The 19672-nt window shown below is 31.3% G+C and overlaps 1 protein-coding gene across 1 annotated transcript; it reads right to left on the bottom strand.

Moving 5' to 3' along the window:
- Positions 1 to 3793: 3793 nt before the first annotated feature.
- On the bottom strand, positions 3794 to 5833 carry LOC8282052 (serine/threonine-protein kinase-like protein At3g51990). The gene has a single exon (XM_002527906.4). The coding sequence runs from the start codon at positions 5530 to 5532 to the stop codon at positions 4072 to 4074; it is 1461 nt and encodes a 486-aa protein (XP_002527952.2). The 5' UTR covers positions 5533 to 5833; the 3' UTR covers positions 3794 to 4071.
- Positions 5834 to 19672: the final 13839 nt, after the last annotated feature.

Raw genomic sequence — 19672 nt, forward strand, 5'->3', positions numbered from 1 at the left:
TTTTATTTTTATTTAAAAAAAAACAATATATATATTTTTTATTCTCATTTAAAATATTTTCTAAAGAAACTGATATAGCTTTTTAAAAGTAAATAGACTCGCCATATCAAATACTACGGAGTGAACTATGAACAACAATCTTCAGTGTAATCTGTTATGTACCACTTGGATTAAATTCTTACTCATCCAAACAATCTCTACATTTGTAGAGAGCGGTCGTTCAATATCCTATTTTAATATAGAAATAGACATAATACAATAACATTAGAAACCAAATTATAAACAAACTCTTTCTCATGACTAATAATAAAAAAAGAAAACAAACTGTTCACCATGAAAAAGAAAAAGAAAAAGAAAACAATCTTCAAACTTTTAAATAATAATATGAATAGGCAAAACTTGAACTCAAAACTATTTGATTTTAGTGTCTAAGACTAAAGCATTAGATCCAATTCCTCAAAAAGAACCAACAAGGCATGGACAAAAGAAGAGCCATTCAAGTAAATATATACTGCTCTAACTTGGTAAAAGCAGTGTATATTCTTACATTATTACACCCCTTCCCTTCCTTACAAAAGTCAGCACTTCTTCCCATGATACTGTTTATGCAATTTTTAGAACAATAAAAGAAAATGGAATAGGAAAAATGAATAATTACAAGGACCCACCCAGTTAAGAAATCAATCATGTGGATCCAATGGAGAGGATTGAAGAATATAAAGTTTTAAACTTTCATTTTTCAACTGTCTATAAATGGCAGCAGCAAATGTAATAAAATGATGCCTGGCTTGGCTTCAGTCAGGATATGAAAAGGAGAGGCACATGCAATTGGAAAATTATATATGAGCTGTAAAGCCTTGATAGATGGACAGGAATATAAGTCTTCTTACTTGTAGCTGACAGCTAAGGACACTATGTTTTCTTAATTCTCTTCCAGTTATTGGAGATTGAGTCCATTGTGGAGCCAATTTTTCTTGTTGTCTGAATGGGTAACTGATATTCAATTTGTCTGTACTCTCTACCCAAAGTTGGTTTTTGTCTCAACTCATAAAACTCCATGTGAATGGACTTCATTGTATGTGTAGCTCTGTTCTTGGGCAAGGAGCACAATTTTGTTCTTTGAAAATTGTCTTCAGATGCCTCTAGGGTTAATAAAAGAGAACGAAAAAGAAATAATAATAATAATTATTATTATTATTAATTAATTACCCTAAAACATGGCATATTGCAAAAAGGGTACACTTGAGCTTATATTATACAAATAAAAATTTGATAAAATAAAGATAATAATATAATAAGACAAAATCAATAGCATAATATATTTTTTAAAAGAATATATACAAATATTATTATATAAACTTAAAAATATAGAACACAATATAAAATTTATTTTTATTTACAACCAGTCTAAATTGAAATTAAATTTTTTTATAATTTTAGACTGAAATTGAATTTTTTTTATAATTATGTGGAAATTATTATTATATAATATATTACTGTAAAAAGATTTTACTATATTACATGAGATTTCACTCATTACAAGTTTTAATCAAGTTATTTCTTAATGAAGTAGGCAACTGCCGTACAGAAACTTGGATTTTGGTCCACCGCAGAGTACTCGTACGTGCTAATAGGCTATTGGTCCAATGGCTACATTCTAACTTTTAGTTGGAAACATAAATATTCAGTTTTTGTATGAGAATATTTCTATATGCTGTTTGTTTGCTTGCCTTCCAAAACAAAAACAAAAACAAAAAGACAAGTAACAAAAAGAAAAAGAGAGAGAGAGAGAGAGAGAGAGAGAGAGAGAGAGATTATGGAAAGACAAGAATTTGAGAGTTATTTTTCTTAATTAGCCAATCTCTTTTGAGTTCCTTGACCAAGAAAATGTTGAAGCCATCATCATCACATCCATGGGAGGAGCATACATGGCACTGGACAATAAAGAGAACAATTTTAATTTCTTTCAAGTAAAAAAGTGAACCCAGAAAAAGAAATTACCAATCATTTCAAAGTGAAAAAGAAAATAACAAATAAAGGAGAAGTATGATGTAAATAGAAAAGAACAATGGAGTTGGCCTACATAGAGGAATCCCAATTCTTAACCACAGTTAATTAGGTGCATCTATGATTAATCACATAGAAGAGAGTTTATGGTTGACCAAGGTATCATAATAATAATAATAATAATAATAAATGTTTACTAATTATAGAAACAATAAATACCATTGTAATGTAAAGAAATCATGTTAGAGTGATGCACAATCTTTTATAATGCTAAGTTTTGCAAGTACAACTGGTTTATCCTTCAAAGCAAATCAAGAGCAGACATAATTATTTAAAGTTTTGAGATTTGGCAGATGATTGTTTAAGATGACCCAGATACAGCTTTGCAAATATTGGCTACCAACCTAGCCAAACTTGATGCCAAATATGACACATGGTTAGCCATATGGTGCCAGAAGTTTCCTAAGATTTTCTAATGGACATATCATACATGTTGAGAACAGAAATAATTCTAATTATCATAACCCAAAAACTGAAGTCAGTTAGATTTATTCTTTTCTATGGACTAAGAATTCTTCTCCTAAGACATGTAATTAGCAATAAGACAAGAGGCTAAAATAAGTTTCTTATGCAAGAATATCCATTTCATAAAATGTGGTAGTAATAGATTGTCAGTGAACTGAAATGAATCTGTATTCTGTTACTAGGTTGTCACACACTATTGAAAGAATAAAGCAGGTAACAATAGATTAAATTAAGTAGCTCAGTAGAGATAATAACAATTCATTGGGGTAGTTTGTATAATCATTCAAAGTAGAAAGATGGACTGTAAAATTCAAGAATATCATATTAATGAGTATGCAATTTACCTTTTTTCTTTTAACCTGGCCTTTCTCTTTATGCAGAGGAGCAGGGAAAGTCCATTCTTCCATGGAGTGGCATTCAGGAAAGTATCTTCTGCTCCATTTCAGATTTATTTTGTAGTGACCTCACAGGTGAAAAGATGTAATATGCACAACCAGCAACTCACATGCTAATGAAACATAGCTTTTTGCATGACAATTTCTAATATTCCAAAAATAAATAAACTGCCAACCAAATAATGCTTTAGGAGCAATTCCAATTGGATGGAGAATATAATAATGTTGGATTGACAAATCAAGAAGAAAAAACTTAGCAAAAATAGAAAGCAAAATGTAATCATGTGGTTGTTTGGGAAGATTGACTTGTAATTCTGCCCTTGTTGAAGAACAGATCATAGACCATATTAACAACCTGTTCCAATTAATAGTGTGAACTTGAACCTCTTTCGTAGAACCAGGCATTTGGAAAATTTTGAGGATAACCAAGGGAGAATTAATTCATTTAGTTCTGGGAAGATGAAGAGAACCAAACTGCCTCTTTGAACAAAAGTGAATTGCGTTCATACTGATTACACTAAAACTTGAATATATTCCTTGAGAGTGTATATTGTGGTCAGCCACCTCAATATTAACAAACATTCTTCAATCCTTAAACTCTAAATTCTTGTTTCACTTGTTCAAAAACTTTAAATAAAAGGAATTCTGAATTCTTGTCATTTCTTTAATATTCTTTTCACAAAAAATCTACAGAGATATTGGACCAAACTTTAGCTAATTGAAATTTGTGACAGTCAACAGTAATTTTGGGAAGAAAACGGAGTATACATTAGTTTTATCTACATAAAAGACAGAAGACAAAAGTTATTCAATAATGTTTTAGAACAGAATAGCTGAAGCAGAATAGATTTCTTTGCAATTAAAGATCTGTGAAGAAGCATTTATTCTTTAGCAATTCTGTAACATAAATCAGCTTTGCATATCAAAGATGAATCAGGGACAGGGATAAACAGCCTATTAAGGGGACATTAGCGCTGTGCCCCTCATCTACATATGTGAACTTAACAAAACATTAAGTAATTGGAAACTCACAAATCAATGAGCTACTAACAAACCTACACCAATGTAATTCACAAGCAAGGGAAGCTTACAAGCCTGAGCTTCGCTCTGCTGTCGAAGTTGCTTTAGTCATTTTTACAATGTACTAGATATCATGACATCCTTGAGTACTGAAACTCGAACAAGCAACTGTGTCATCCTGCTTTGAGAATAATTCTGAACCATTTCCAGCAGATTGGTTTCTTCTCATTGGAAATAGACCTTTACCATTACCACGACCCCTCAAACGAGGTATTCCTTTGATACCATATCTTGCACTACCAAATCTAGAGCTAGAAACCCAACTTCCAGACTTCAAATTAGATTCAACCCCATCCGCTTCACCCAAAAATCCAGACTCACCCTCTGTACCTGCCATGAGTTCCATCAAATTGCTCCGAAACCCCAAGTCTGAATAAACTCTCCGTGAATCCTTCACTGACTGTACACCTAGTTTACTATCTATACCATCCAAATTCTCTTCTCCAACACCCTCCGGTCTTAGACCGAACTGGGTATTTCTCAGTTCAACTGGCCATCCCATTGTCTCTACCATCATACACGGATTGTTAAATCCATTCCATGAATGAAGAGGAACCAATTTACTCAATGTAGTTAGCCAATTAGCTACCTCTTTCATTGCTGGCCTCCTCTCCCTACAGGACCTCACACATTTAGTAGCAATCAAAGCCAACTGCTTTCTAGTCGTAGGATCTTTAAGTGGGTCAATTCTTGGATCATAAATAGCACCAAGCTTCCCTTTCTTTACAAGTGGAATTGCCCAATCCACAATGGAAGGTGGTGAATGACCTACATCAATAGCCTTCCTCCCACTAATAATCTCCAACAACAAAATCCCAAAACTAAACACATCAGTTTTAGTACTCAAGTTATCAGGAGTAACATAACATGGATCAAGATAACCAATGGTACCAGCAGGTGGGGTTGATTTGAGTCTATAATCATCATCAATACCACACCTTAATGCTAAACCAAAATCACCCAGTCTTGCATTGAAATTCCTATCAATCAAAACATTAGCAGACTTTATATCTCTATGAATTATTGGTGGGTTTTGTGAGTGTAAAATGTCAATACCCTTGGCAATTTGCAAAGCTAATCGAATTCTTCGACCCCAATTGGGTGGTCTTGAATTTGAATGAAGAACATCATAAAGAGTACCATTACTCATAAACTCAACAACAAGCAATCTATCTTTGGTATCATTAGCGAAGCCTAATAAGTTTACCAATCTTGGACTATGAATCTTGGACAAGATCTCCATCTCATTATCTACTTCTTGACCAACTTCAACACCTTTTGATGGTTTCTTGATGGCAACATGGCGTCCTCGGATAACAGCCTTGTAAACGCAACCATGGCTGCCTTTGCCCAACAGTTTCTGGTCAGAGAAACCATTGGTAGCTGCCTCAAGGTCACTGTAATGAAACTGCTGGATCTTGATGGGTTTTTCTTGTTTATCTTGTGTGGGCTTTGAAGATGTAGTTTGAGAAACCGGTGTTAAGATAGCTATGGCTGATTCTGCCTTGCAAGAAAGGTATCCCATCAAGAAAAGTTTTATCTTTGTGGTGGTTGCAGGCAATTTAAAGAAATGGGTTCTTCTTTCTTTATTGATAACAATAAAGAAATGAATGAATCTATTGCAAATTCAAGATTTTCCTGCTACATGAAGAGGAGAGAGAGAGAGAGAGAGAGAGAGAGAGAGAGGGTCCGTTGAGGGGAGCCTTGCGTATAAGGAGATCAGTTATTTGCTGGGTTGACATGAGATGAAATGAAACTCTGACATTGGTGTTTTGTATGGCAGATGACTGAACGGAGGATATGGAAAAATTGTTGGGTAGTGACTAGTGAATGGAAAAGGAGCCCACCAAATTGGAATCCCAATGCTAACTCCAGGCATTGACACAAATTTGACCCTCAACTAAATTATTTATACCCACATTGGTCCTCAATATGGCTTTTTTGTTTTGCTTTATTTGGAAATTCTTTTGCTTTCAGAAACAATCCATTTAACCATCCCAACAGTACTTCCTCTATATCTCTTCATTAAATTATAAATAATTAACAGTTAACATATGTATTGCTATTCTTATTATTATTATATAATTATAAGATTAAATTTATAAATAAAATTTAATAATTTTTTTAATATCTAATATTTTATTATTATATTTTAAAAATAACAATAAATTAAATATTTTTAATTATTCTTCACTTTATAATACTTTAAATTTTATTATTAATTAATTTTAATATTATATAAATTAATACTATCAGTATAACTGATATTACTATTTAAAATTAAAAATTATTATATAATTTTAAAAATTAATTTATTAGTAAATATAATATTAATAATAATATCTTCTAGAATTAGAATATTATCTAATTAGAAAATTAATTTATTAATTAATATAATATTATAATATGATTAGTATACTATTTTTTAAATAATTATTATCTAATTAAAAAATTAATTTATTATTTTATATAATATTAACATATAATTAATACATAATTTCTTAGTATTAGAATCATCAACTTTTTTGTATGAAACTGGAATCAAGGAATTATATTAAATCAAAAGCCAATATATCAAAGAGACATAAATGAGGTTTATCCCGCCAAACCTCAAAGTTAGACATAGAACAAACAACTTTTACAATCTTCAAAATTAAGACTAAAAACTGAAGAATCTGAATTTTAACGATGAAGTGCTTGAACCAAAACTTAAGAATCAGATTCAACAAGCACTTCCTTTGACCCCAATAGCTTAATCCAACTAAGGGCCTTACGTAGACTTAGTGCTTTAGCTACTGTAGAAATCAGCGGACTAGCGATACAACCATACTTAGCCAAGATAAAATGTCCCCTCTGAATCCCGAATAACACAACCAGATCTAGTTTTCTTAAGATTAGCAAAAAGAGCAGCATCAACATTCAACTTAAGCTTACCATTAGGAGGCTTTCGCCATTTAGCTTGAGGCTGAGGAGTGATTGATATTTGAGCATTATAATTGAGATTAGCAGATAACCAACTAGTATAAAATAATATAGCAGTAGAGACAATATCTGAATCCTATTGTCTCTTATTCTGCCATACCACATCATTCCGATTGTTCCAGATTGCTCATAATAGTATGCCAACAATAGGAAGCTCTTCCTTTGAAACTTTCAAGGAAATCTGCACCTACCAATCCACAACTGAAGAACACCTACCAATCTGATCACCAATAGGCGATAATCGCCATATATTTCTGGTATAAGGACAAACTACGAGTGCATGAAAACCATCCTCTAGAGCATTCTTGCAAACAAGGCAGTGATCATCAACTTGAAAGAGATAACATAAGAATTGGGTTTTCATTATTGTATTCTAATATCAAAAAAGAGATACATTAGCCTTATATTTATACTCATACATAAGACATTGATAGAAACTAAATAACAACCTCTTAATAGCTAGACTCTAAATTTAAAAGATAAATACTTATCATATCCTAACAGCCCTAACAACTCTTCTAGAAATAAGAATCTCAACACTCCTCCTCAAGTTGGTGCATAAATATCATACATGCTCAACTTGCCTAGACACTTAAAGAACATGTGATTCGAGACTGCTTTGGTAAGGATATCAGCCAACTGATCTTCAGAATAAACTTTAAGCAATTCTATGATATTCTCATCAAACTTCTCTTTGATAAAAAATCTGTCAACCTCTACATGCTTTGTCCGATCATGTTGTATTGGATTATAAGCTATATCACGTGATGCTTTATTATCACAATACAATCTAACTGGCTGCCTCGGTGCATAACCCAAATCTTCCAAAATTTATTTTAACCATAAGGCTTCATACACACCAACAAACATTCCTTGAACTCAGCCTCTGCACTAGACCGGGCAACAACATTTTGTTTCTTGCTTCTCCATGTCACAAGATTTCCACCCAGGAACGAAAAATATCCTGCAGTTGATCGTCTATCATCGATCGATCCAGCCCAATCAGCATCAGTGTAGACCTCTATTTTTTGCCAATTCGTATGTTGAGTGAACAAAATTTATTTTCCAGGTGCAGACTTCAAATATCATAAGATGCTTATGACAACATTCATATATCTTTCTCTAGGATTATGCATGAACTGGCTAACAATACTTAAAACATACGTAAGATCAGGTCTTGTGTGAGCTAAATACATTAGTCTTCCTACAAGTCTCTGATATTTTTCTTTATCAATGGGTACTCGGTCTACCTCAATGCACAACTTCAGGCCTTCCTCAACTGGTTGACACGCTGACATTCCAGTTTTATGCAATAAATCTAATGCATACTTCCTTTGGGATAAAAAAATTCCTTTCTTTGCTCTTGAAACTTCGATTCCAAGAAAATATTTCAAGTAACCTAGGTCTTTCATTTCAAACTCTTTGGACAAGTATTCTTGTAATGCCTTCCTCTCTTCTGGATCATTTCCTGTAACTATCATGTCATCCACATGGATAATGAGAGTTGTGATCTTCCTATTTGCCTTCTTTATAAACAAGATGTGGTCTCCATTACTTTGATGATATCCAAAAGCTTTCATAGACTTTAAAAATCTCCTAGACCATGCCCGTGGAGATTGTTTCAGTCCATACAACGATTTCTTCAACTTGCAAACTTTCTCATTCTGCATTATTGACATACATCCAGGTGGAAGCTCCATATAGATTTCTTCGGATAATTCACCATGTAAAAAAGCATTCTTAACATCAAACTGTTGTATTGGCCAACCCAAATTTGCAGCCAAGGATAATAACACTCTTATAGTATTGATTTTAGCTACGAGAGAGAAGGTTTCAGTGTAATCAATCCCATAGGTTTGAGTGTACCCTTTTGCCACCAATCTTGCTTTGAATCGCTCGATTGTGCCATCTGCTTTATACTTTATGGTGTAGACCCAACGACACCCTACTGGTTTCTTTCTTGCTGGACAATCAACAAGCTCCCATGTTTTATTCTTTTGTAAGGCTTTCATTTCTTTGTTCATTGCAGCTTTTCATTTTGGATTAGATAACGCTTCCTGCATACTGTTAGGAATAGATACAGTAGATAATTGATTTGACATTGACTTATTTAATTCTGACAGGTTATGATTCGACACATAATGACTCATTGGGTATTTAACTTTACTAGAAATTTCAGGCTCATAACTAAGTTTAAGAATACTTCTGGTGGATTGTTTTGGTAATTGTTTTCTCGGTGGATCAGGTTCAGGAATAGGAATATCTTCAGCAGGTGATTGGCATGGTATTTTAGCTTGGGATTCAAGGTCTTCTTCACTCGAGGACTCTTTTTCAACCGATGGACTTAGATCTTCTTACTCAATACGTATCCCATGATTTTCTGAGTGATCACCAACACCATTATCAACCATTTCATACTCCTCCTAAAATTGATAATCTAATGTCTGAATTTCTTCATGTCTCTCCTCCGGAAATTCAAACTCAAAATATATCACATCTTCATGAAAGACTATATCTATGGATATGAACATACGTCGAGTTGGAGGATGATAACACTTGTACCCTTTTTTATTTGTTGCATATCCAAGAAACTCACATCTTATTGCTCGAGGAGCAAGCTTATGGCGGTGATATTTATGAATATGTATAAATACTACACAGCCGAAGACACGAGGAGGTAAGTTTGATGTTGATGGAGCAACTACAGTATCATTAAGGACCTGAAAAGGTGTTTGAGAATCAAGAGTCCGTGAAGGACTTTGGTTAATTAAATATGCAATAGAAGAAAGAGCTTCTCCCCAATATGATAATGGCATTTTTGCGTGAAGCAATGAGGCATGAATAACTTTTAGTAAATGCTTATTCTTCCTTTCAACTGCCCCATTTTATTGGGATGTATAACACATGTACTTTGATTAACAATTCTGTTTTCTTCCAAATAATGCTTCAATTCAGAGTTATGGTATTCACCACCATTATTGTTGTGAAACACTTAAATATGTACATTATATTGAGTCTTAACATGTGTGTGAAATTTCTGAAATAATGCACTCACATCACTCTTAGATTTCATTAAGCACACCCAAGTCATCCTTGTACAATCATCGATAAAAGTAATAAATCAACGAGATCCCCCTAAAGTTAAAATTTTAGATGGACCCCAAACATCAGAATGAATAATTATAAAAGGTAAACGACTTCTATTAAAACTTGATGAAAAAGAGCTACGATGACTATTGGCAAGTACACAAACATCACAATGAAAAATAGAAACATCAATGTTGTTAAACAAGCCAAGAAATAATTTTTTTAGGTAGCCAAAAGAAGCATGCCCTAGTCGTCTATGTTGTAACCAGATTTTTGCTCTATTTTTTTCCTTCTTTGGACCATCCATTGTAAACACATGATGTAACTTGGAAGAAGTATTCGATTGCAAGTCCAACTAGTGCAAATTCCCTCGCCTAATACTGCAACCAATCGTTTGCTTCGTTTGAATATCCTTAAAACAACAGAAATTAGGCCAAAAAATAACAACACAAGACAAAACTGATGTTATTTGGGAAACAGTTAAAAGGTTATAATTTAATGATAGAACAATTAAAACTGAGTCTAAATTTAAAGAATTGGTGGCAGTAATAGATCCCTCTCCAATAACTAGAACCTCATTACTATTTGCTACAGAAACATATTTTTGTAAGGATGGTCTAAGTTTCTTAACCTGTCCATAATTAAAGGTCATATAATTTGAAGCACTAGAATCAATTATCCATGTACTATCACAAACAAATGTAGAAACATTAAACACCTTACCTTCCTTGCTTGTGGTTGCTAATAATGTTGAAGTTGATTCAATATTGTCCACACTTGTTTTGGTTTCAGTAACAACGAAAATCAGGGAATTCTTAGCTTTCCTTCTTTGTGATCCTTGATTCTGATCCCACCAATCTGGATAGCCTACAAGCTCAAAGCAACAATCTTTGATGTGGCCTAACTTATCACAATGAGTACATTTTTGTGTAGACTTTCCAATACCAATAGATGTCTTTGACTTGTTGCGAATTACCATAGTAGCAACATCAGAGTCTCCATAGTCTCCTTTTAATGTTACACGACGGTTCTCCTCTCATCGAATCAGGGTATAGCTTTCTTCTAGGCCTGAAGTAGACTCCTGACATAGGATTTCTCCGCGAACCTACTCAAAATGATCATCCAATCCAGCTAAAAATATATGCACCTGTAGTCGTTCAATAGATTTTTTGGTACGCAACCACATCATCAGGATCCTTCATGACCACTTTGTCTCTGTGATCCAATTCCTGAAAAATTGCAGTTAGTTCTCCATAATATTCAGAGAGAGATCTTCCATTCTGTTTGGATGCAAAAGCTTTCTAGTTTAAGGCGAAGAGCTGCAACTCATCATTGCCATCATAGAAAGCTTTTGATAAAGCAGTCTAGATTTCATGGGCAGTGGATAAAAGTGTAAATATCGCTTTATGATCTTTGGACTCATAGACATTAGCAGTCATCTCTTCACCTTTTGGTTTTCAACATACCACTTTTCATACACATCCTCTGATTTAGCAGGTGGTTTTGTTTTTCCCTGAATATAGGAAAGCTTTTCTCTTTCAACAATATGCATTTCTATTAGTTGGGACCCTATGTCAATAATTCGATTCTATAAGCGTAATTCCTATATTGAATGCTCCTTCAGATTGAATGATAATAGGTTTCGATCGAGAAGGTTCATCATCTTTACCATTCATGTTGTTTTAAGTGTTTCAAGGCTTTTTTTTATTGGGTCGGTTCTGATACCAACTTGAAAGAGATAACATAAGAATTAGGTTTTCATTATTGTATTCTAATATCAAAAAAGAGATACATCAGCCTTATATTTATACTCATACATAAGACTTTGATAGAAACTAAATAACAACCTCTTAATAGCTAGACTTTAAATTTAAAAGATAAATACTTATCATATCCTAACTGCCATAACAACTCTTCTAGAAACAAGAATCTCAACACAATCAACACATGTTTGCCTCAAAAAGTTACATTAGTCGACATACAATGAGATAAAGCTTTCCACAATAGATTATTGACATTTGGCGGGGCCTTCCTGTGCCAGAACTGTTTCCAGTTCATAACAGGCTGTTGAATTGGAGGATTTAGCCGAGCTAGTAGAAAACAGTAAACACTCTTAATCGTATAGTTTCCACTCTTATCAACAGTTCAATGCTATTTATCAAGACCTCCTCTAAGACTTAGTAGGATAGATCAAATAAGATCAGCACCCCTAGGATTAAACAGATCATAAATTGCATCAACATCCCACTTACACAGATATGGAAGCATCAAAGGGTTAACGGTAGCAACCACTAAACTTGAAATTTGAGGAGAAGAAATAAAACAATTAGTATCATCAAACAGCCTAGGATCCTTCCAGATTGATACTGACTTGCCATTTCCTATTCTCCAATAAGAACCAGATTTAACTAGAGCTTGAGCTGCTAATAAACTTTGCCAGACATAGGTTAGGTTAGAACTGATTTTAGCTTCTAGAAAATTAGAATTTAGAAAATAATTAGCACTAAAAATACGTGACACAAGAGAATTGGGGGCTGTTAAGAACCTCCATCCTTGTTTACCAAGGAGGGAAAAATTAAACTCATAAATACGTCTGAAACCAATCCCTCGCATCTTATGAATGCTCTAACGATCTCAACTTTGCCAATGAATGCCATTATAGAATAGGAGTATAACTCATCTATCAGTACATTAATAGAAAACAATCATAAAATTACATAAAAGCTTTAATCTCATATGTCAAAAAATAAGTACACATGTCAAAATAAAATTTTTATATGTCAAAAAAAGTTATGTCAAAAAAATTTAGATATCGGGAAATGTGTATATATATATATATATATATATATATATATATATATATATATATATATATATATATATATATAATTAACTCTCTATTTTAACTTGTCTTGAAATGCGTGTGTATTTCAATAATACTCTTTGATTTACTCCCTAGTTAACTTTTTATTAATATAGTAAAAAGAAATAAAATGAGTAAAGAATGAGAATGTGACTCTTAAAAAAAATAAAAAAAATAGAATATACTTAAGAGACATCTAAGAGTCATCTTTTCCCTCCTTAAATTCTTAAAAAGAGAATGTTGCTTCTAAGTCATTGTAGGAAAGGGAAATGGAATATAAAATCTCTTGAAAGCCTAATTTTGTATATAATGTGACAACTTGGTCCATAGAAATGGTCTGATGAGGGCAGAAAATGGGTGCCAGAGCAAAGATAGGATGCCTGGATAAGAAGCGACTTATAACAAATTTTTAGGATGACAACACTCTAAACTATAAGGGTATATGAATGAATTGAATTGTACATCAAAATAATGCAGAGAATGGTTGATAGCATATATGTAAAGAGTTGAAACTAATTACATGAGGTATCTGTTGGTTGTTTAAATGTGGAGTTGTAGGAACTCTAAAGTAAAACGTGCTATGTTTAAAAAAATATTAAAATGGGTGACCTCTTGGAAAGTTCTTAAATACGTTAGGAGACAAGACCTTGAAGTAAGAATGTGATTTTAAGAACTTGTTAGGGATGCTCTTAAAGCTCTTGAGCTAATAAAGCCCAAACTAACATTAGTTTATACTAAGTTGACAAGTGAAAATAGTAAAATAAAAATATGATTTAAGAGCTTGTTGAGATGCTCTTAAGACTCCTAAGCTAATAAAACCCAAACCACATCAGCATTAGTTTATACCGAAGTGGACAAGTGGACTCCATTTTCTTTTCTAATAAAGCGGTAATATATGTTTATATTCACATTTAACGTTACCTATATCATATTTTTACTCTTAATTTAAATTAAAAATTAAGATTATATTAAAAATAAAATTTAAATTTTATATAATGGATGGTTATTTATTAAATAATAAATATGTAACCATTAAATTTGAATTTAACCGTGAAGATTATACAAATTATATTATGTAAAATATAAGAGGATCTTTGTCCTAAATTTTTTTATCCAAGCGGCTTTAATTAGAAAATAGTAATTAATTGAAAATTTTAACACCTATAAGGAGGAAATTGAAGAATATAAAGAGGGTGATTAGAGTTTGCTTTAGTTTTGATTTAGAGATAAATCAAAAGTCTCAACCTATATATATATATATATATATGTAGACGGTACATTTATCACTAATGCCTCTTTGGGACCCCATTAGCTCAAGGGTCTGGTAGGGTTCTTTTTGAAAATAAGAAGAAGTTACAAATAGAAAAACAACATGAAGGATCAATATGGGCACTATCCTAAAGTTAAGGATCCAATTTGAGATATTAACCCTGTTTTTATGCCATAAAATGAGGAACTTTTACTGATACTTATTCAAGCCTTTTTGTGTCATTTATCTTGTCATTTTGCCCTAATATGGAAGTTTCCCTCCATTTCAATTGTCTACTTTAGCATTTCCTTTTGCAGCTCTTCAATTTCAAATATTTAGTTCATACATTAGTTTTCAAATGGCCATAAGAGGTGGTGTTGAATTTAATGTTTTGCTATTTTTCTCTCTAGTTTTAAATAGGTGATATAAAACAAACTCCTTTATTTTAGATTTTGTTTCTATTTAGTATTTTTTTTCCCTTTTAAAAGAGTTGAGTTTTGGCCCAACTATTTGTCCCCTTGTAGAGCAATAATTTATGCCTTGTTGAGGAATCATCCACAAAATAACAACTTAAAGAAGTTAAAAGGATCAAGACACTAACTCATTTTTGGTTTCAATCATTAATGGGAGGACCAAGGACGAACACTATAAATAATAATAAAAGATTATATATTACTATATAATATCTATTACTATATAATAACAAATATTCATTTGTGCTATGTCTTTCAACTTAACAATACATGTGAGACCATTTATAAAAAAAGCATTACAATTCAAATATTAACAAGTAGGCATAAAAATAAGAAGAAAGAAAGATAAAATCAGCCTAATTTGAAGGACAAAAAACGTATTGGCTCTCAAAAATATGGAAACCACAATTGAAGAAGTGTAAGTCCAATGAAGAATAAGGAAATAATTCATGGTCCCATTGGAGAAGTGTTTGTTTTTGCTTTATAACAACTTTGTGAGTAATATATTTAATCTAACACCTTTTCTATTAATTTTTTATACATTTTTTAATTTGAGGTTTAATTAATAAATATTTGTTAATATGGACAATTTTTTTCTCTATAATTAGATAATTTTTTTTAAAAAGAATTGTAAAAAATAAAATAGTACCATAAGCTGGTACTATAAATTATTATAAAGCTTTAGGAGAAATAGCGTTTCTCCGGTGCTTACAAATATTAATTTAAAGATAAATCTTAAAAATAGTTAGATCTTGAATTCGAGCCCTTTTTTTCTTACATTATGAAAAAATATACATATATTATTTTTCTAAGGCTTTCTTTCTTATCTTTAACTTAAGGTTGCCTGTCACTTTCCTAACAAGAACTTTTAAGCAGAGGTCCAAAGGAATACCTATTACACCAACCATTCTCTTCATTTGTTTTTTTGGACCCAAATGTGCCTAACCTTAGAGGCAACAAACCCACCCATCAATTCTTGAAAGGAAAATTGCAACTTCCTCTTGAATAAGCACATGGGTGGGAATTTTATTGATCTATAATTGATGATTGGCAATGAAAGAGTAATATCTTAAATATGATTATGGCTATAAATCACTATTTTATCTCAACTCAAACTCAATATTAAAAGCCATCACTATCTTTGATCATTATAGCACAGGACAACTGCTAACAAAAATAATCACCCAGAAGTTTCTTGATTGTTTTTGGCTTTTGGAAACGACAAGGTTCATCTTAATCATGCCACCATCAAGCAAATGCTAAGATCCAACTTTTCTTGGTAAATAATACCCATTAAATTGCATGCTTGACAAATTTTTTAGGGGGTCAAGTATGTTACTATATGAATCTAACCTCCAACCCGTTTGGTATTGAGATTAGAAAAGTATCTTTTAATTTTTTTGAATTTAAGAATTGCTTTTTGGAGAAAAATAAATAAAAATTGAAGTAATAATTAGAAAAATAGTTTTGGGTCACAAATGTTTCCTTTTTTAACTATGAAAAGCAGATCCTTGCATGAATTAATTTTTGTTTATTCATTTACTTGAATTAATTTTTGTTTATTCATTTTTTTGAGAGGAAAAATATATTCTATTTTTACCTTTTAGGTGAATGCAAGAAAATAAAAAAAAGTGTAACCTTAAAATAATTTAGAAAAAAATATAAAAAATTGCCATATATTTAGCACTTTTTTGCATTTAAGAGATTTTTTTTTTTGGATAAAGAAGTACCTTGTCATTTAATTGTTTTATATTTTTACTACCTTACAAACTAATATCTTTAAATTTTTATAATTTATTATCAGTATAATACTCATTTTTATTAAGTGATTTAGCATATAACTAACTATATTGAATTTATGTTAAGTAAAATTAATATATATTTTTATTTTATTAGGAATAAAATAAAGTAATTTTTAAAATAAAATTATAATATTCTTAGGAAATTTCTGATAGTTGATTTGGCGGTAAATCACCTATAAAATAATATTATTATTAAAAATAAATATTATACTAATATTTAATTATAGAAATTTAAAGATATTAATTTGTAAAGTAATAAAAAAATATAAGAAAACTAAATTACAATAAAAAAAATATAGTTTTCTAAGTGCAAAAGCGCATAGTCATGAGGTATGTTTTTTTGTATCCAATAATTTAAGCTAAACTATTAGTAATCAACTATTAGGAATAGGTACGACTAGCATCTACGAGCAACAACTTAGCGAAACATGCATTTATTAATATTAACACTAAATTAATTCTTATTCAATAGAGGATATTAGTTGTAACAAATGGAACGAACCAGACCGGAAACGGTGGTTCGGGACCCTACTTCTAGTCCTCTCGGGATTGAATCATGATTGTCCTCATCATAGTTGTTACAAGTTACATTTATATATTGAATCGTTCTGGTTTCTATTTCAGTTTCAGTTCGATTAATTTAAAACTAAAAGAATTAGAGGTTAATTGTTTACAAGAAAAAATTGAAGAAAAGAATTTGTATGAGAAGGACAATTCCTGTCAGTATCATGTATCAAATAGAAAACCAGGGAACTGCATCATGCTGTTGAAGAATTTTTCGCATCCTTAAGTTGATGGTTAACTCGAATTAACTACACTTCCATACAAAAAGTTTCATGTCGCGTTGCCCTTACCCTTTGAAACTTGTTGCTTCTGCTGTCAGGTAAAGTCATAAAATGGAGGGCAACTGATTGTATTTCTGGTTCGCTATGTTTCTTTGTTCTGCTAGTGATACACGGAAGGGGCACAACATTGTTTGCAGTTTTCTTCTTCACTGCACATTTTTCTGCATGCGGTTTCTGTAATACCACTTGTCCCAAGTGAACTTTCTTCATAATAAATGAGAATCATAGAGTCACACTTCTTGTAGTTTTCCTTTGTTATGTCTAGTGCAGTGTAAAGCTACAAAAGAAACTCATCTTAGGTTTCCAGGACTGTTGCTTGCAGATATGTAATCATACTGATTTTCCATCTTTTAACTACGCAAGCTTTTGGTCAAAAAGAAAAAGGCAACTTCTTCTGTAAGTGAATCCTTGCTCATCTGGTTCAGTCTGTGCCCAACTATGGAAGAAGAGCTAATGGAGTGTACGATTACAGTCTACCAAGCAACCTTTTGTTAGAAATATAACACCTTTGATGGACCTTTAGGTTTTGGCTTACTTTTATGAAGTTATGCTCTAAACTTTTGGTCAAAAGTTCATGGCACTTTATACGTTGCTCGTCTGGTTTGTGCTTGTCAAATCCATCAAAGCTTTGTATGTCACGGGCAAAAGAAAAAGCTTTAGAGAAAAAAACACAGGAACACAAAAGTCTTAAACTTTGGAGTGTCTGTTATTGTTTAAGTTTTCTATTTAGAAAAATAATAATAATAAAAATATGATTGTTTAGAAGTGTTTAATTTTCTTTTCAAACTTTTTAAAAAAACAGTTTAAGAAACATAAATAGCGTTTTAGAAAATTATAAATTGTGGTTTCAAACATTTTATTTTTATTTTATGTTTACAGGAAATATTCTTCTAAAAAATATTTTATATTTTTCAATAAGTTATTATTAGTCTGAGAAAAATCACTTCAAAACACATGTAAATAACTTTCATTTTGAGGGTGGAAAATTACTTTTCAACCCTTAAAATTAAAATAAATTAAAAATTATTAAAAATTATCTTTAATACAATCTCTTCTTTTGCCTCTCTCTTCAATAATCTTCTTGTTTATCAAACATATGAACTCAATTGTTTAAAATTCTTTTTCTTTTTTAGAAAAGTTTTGATTATTATTTGAATTATGTTTGAATTAGTTGAAAAGTGATTGTCTTCCCAAATAAAAAGATTTAAGATTGATAGAATACGAAGTAGGGATTTTAAGTAAAAAAATGGAGCCTGAACATGCGTAATGAGAAGAATCTTTTAGGAGTAAATAAAACAGTTTTTAGAAATAAAACAGAAATATAGTTTCTAGTTTTTCAAAAATAAAAAATAAAAAATAAAAAATAAAAAACGCATAACTATAACAAATAGACCCTTAAGCACATATTTTTTCCTTCTTTTCGAATTTTTTTTTTTTATAGAAATAGAAAATATCTTTTAGTTACAAATAAGTTTAATCGTATTTCAAGGTAATCACTTTGCAAATGAAAAATTAACATGCGATAAAAAAAACTAATAAGAAAAAATTAAACAAGAAAAATGTAATATGTTAATATTTTATTGACAAAACAACTAAACTATAACTAAAATAAAAATTGAATGAATGAAAAAAAAAAATTAAAATATTTAACCAATTAGTGCAACGTATTAATATGTTATAAAATGTAAGTTTTTTAATTTGCGAATCTATTCATGTGAGCATGTGTCTATTCTTGGTACATAGTAAATATTTGTTGAATACATTATATAAGAACTATTTCATCAAATCAGCTCAGGAGGTTAACAGGCAGATGAAAAAGGAATTTGAACATGCCAAAACTGCTAACCCTCCTCTCCCAAGAGTTTGGAAGTTCAATATAGATGATAAACTTTTTAGGGTTTGTTTTACATTAACGTTTGAAAAATGTTTTTTCAATTTTAATTTTATATTACTTCTTAAATCTTAAAAGTTACTTTTATAAGAAGTAAGTAAATTAATATTTTCTCTAAAAATATGTTTTAAAAAAGAAACTGATAAAAAAATTTAAAAATAATATATTAAAGAAATTGTAAATCTACTTTTTCAACATCCAATAACAATTTCAATACACCCTTAGAAAACGAAAGCAAAGCATTAAACATCTATTGCAGTGGTGTCATTAGCTCAGAGATGACTCAGGCAAGCTCATTGAGGATAGAAGCTACAGAAGGACACAAAAAGACAACACACTCATCCATTAGTCCTGTGGGAATCTTTAACACATAAGGAGTTTGGCCAAAATAAAAGGCAATTAATACGCCAGTTTTCTGAATCAGATTATAAGAACCTCATAGCTGTAGCGAAGGGATCAAAGGGAGCAGCTGG

The sequence above is a fragment of the Ricinus communis genome, chromosome 6 (assembly GCF_019578655.1).
Source record: "Ricinus communis isolate WT05 ecotype wild-type chromosome 6, ASM1957865v1, whole genome shotgun sequence".
Classification (NCBI taxonomy): domain Eukaryota; kingdom Viridiplantae; phylum Streptophyta; class Magnoliopsida; order Malpighiales; family Euphorbiaceae; genus Ricinus; species Ricinus communis.

Bases quoted from the DNA above. Each gene is read 5' to 3' on its own strand.
- LOC8282052 (XM_002527906.4), bottom strand. From the start codon at position 5,532: ATGGGATACCTTTCTTGCAAGGCAGAATCAGCCATAGCTATCTTAACA.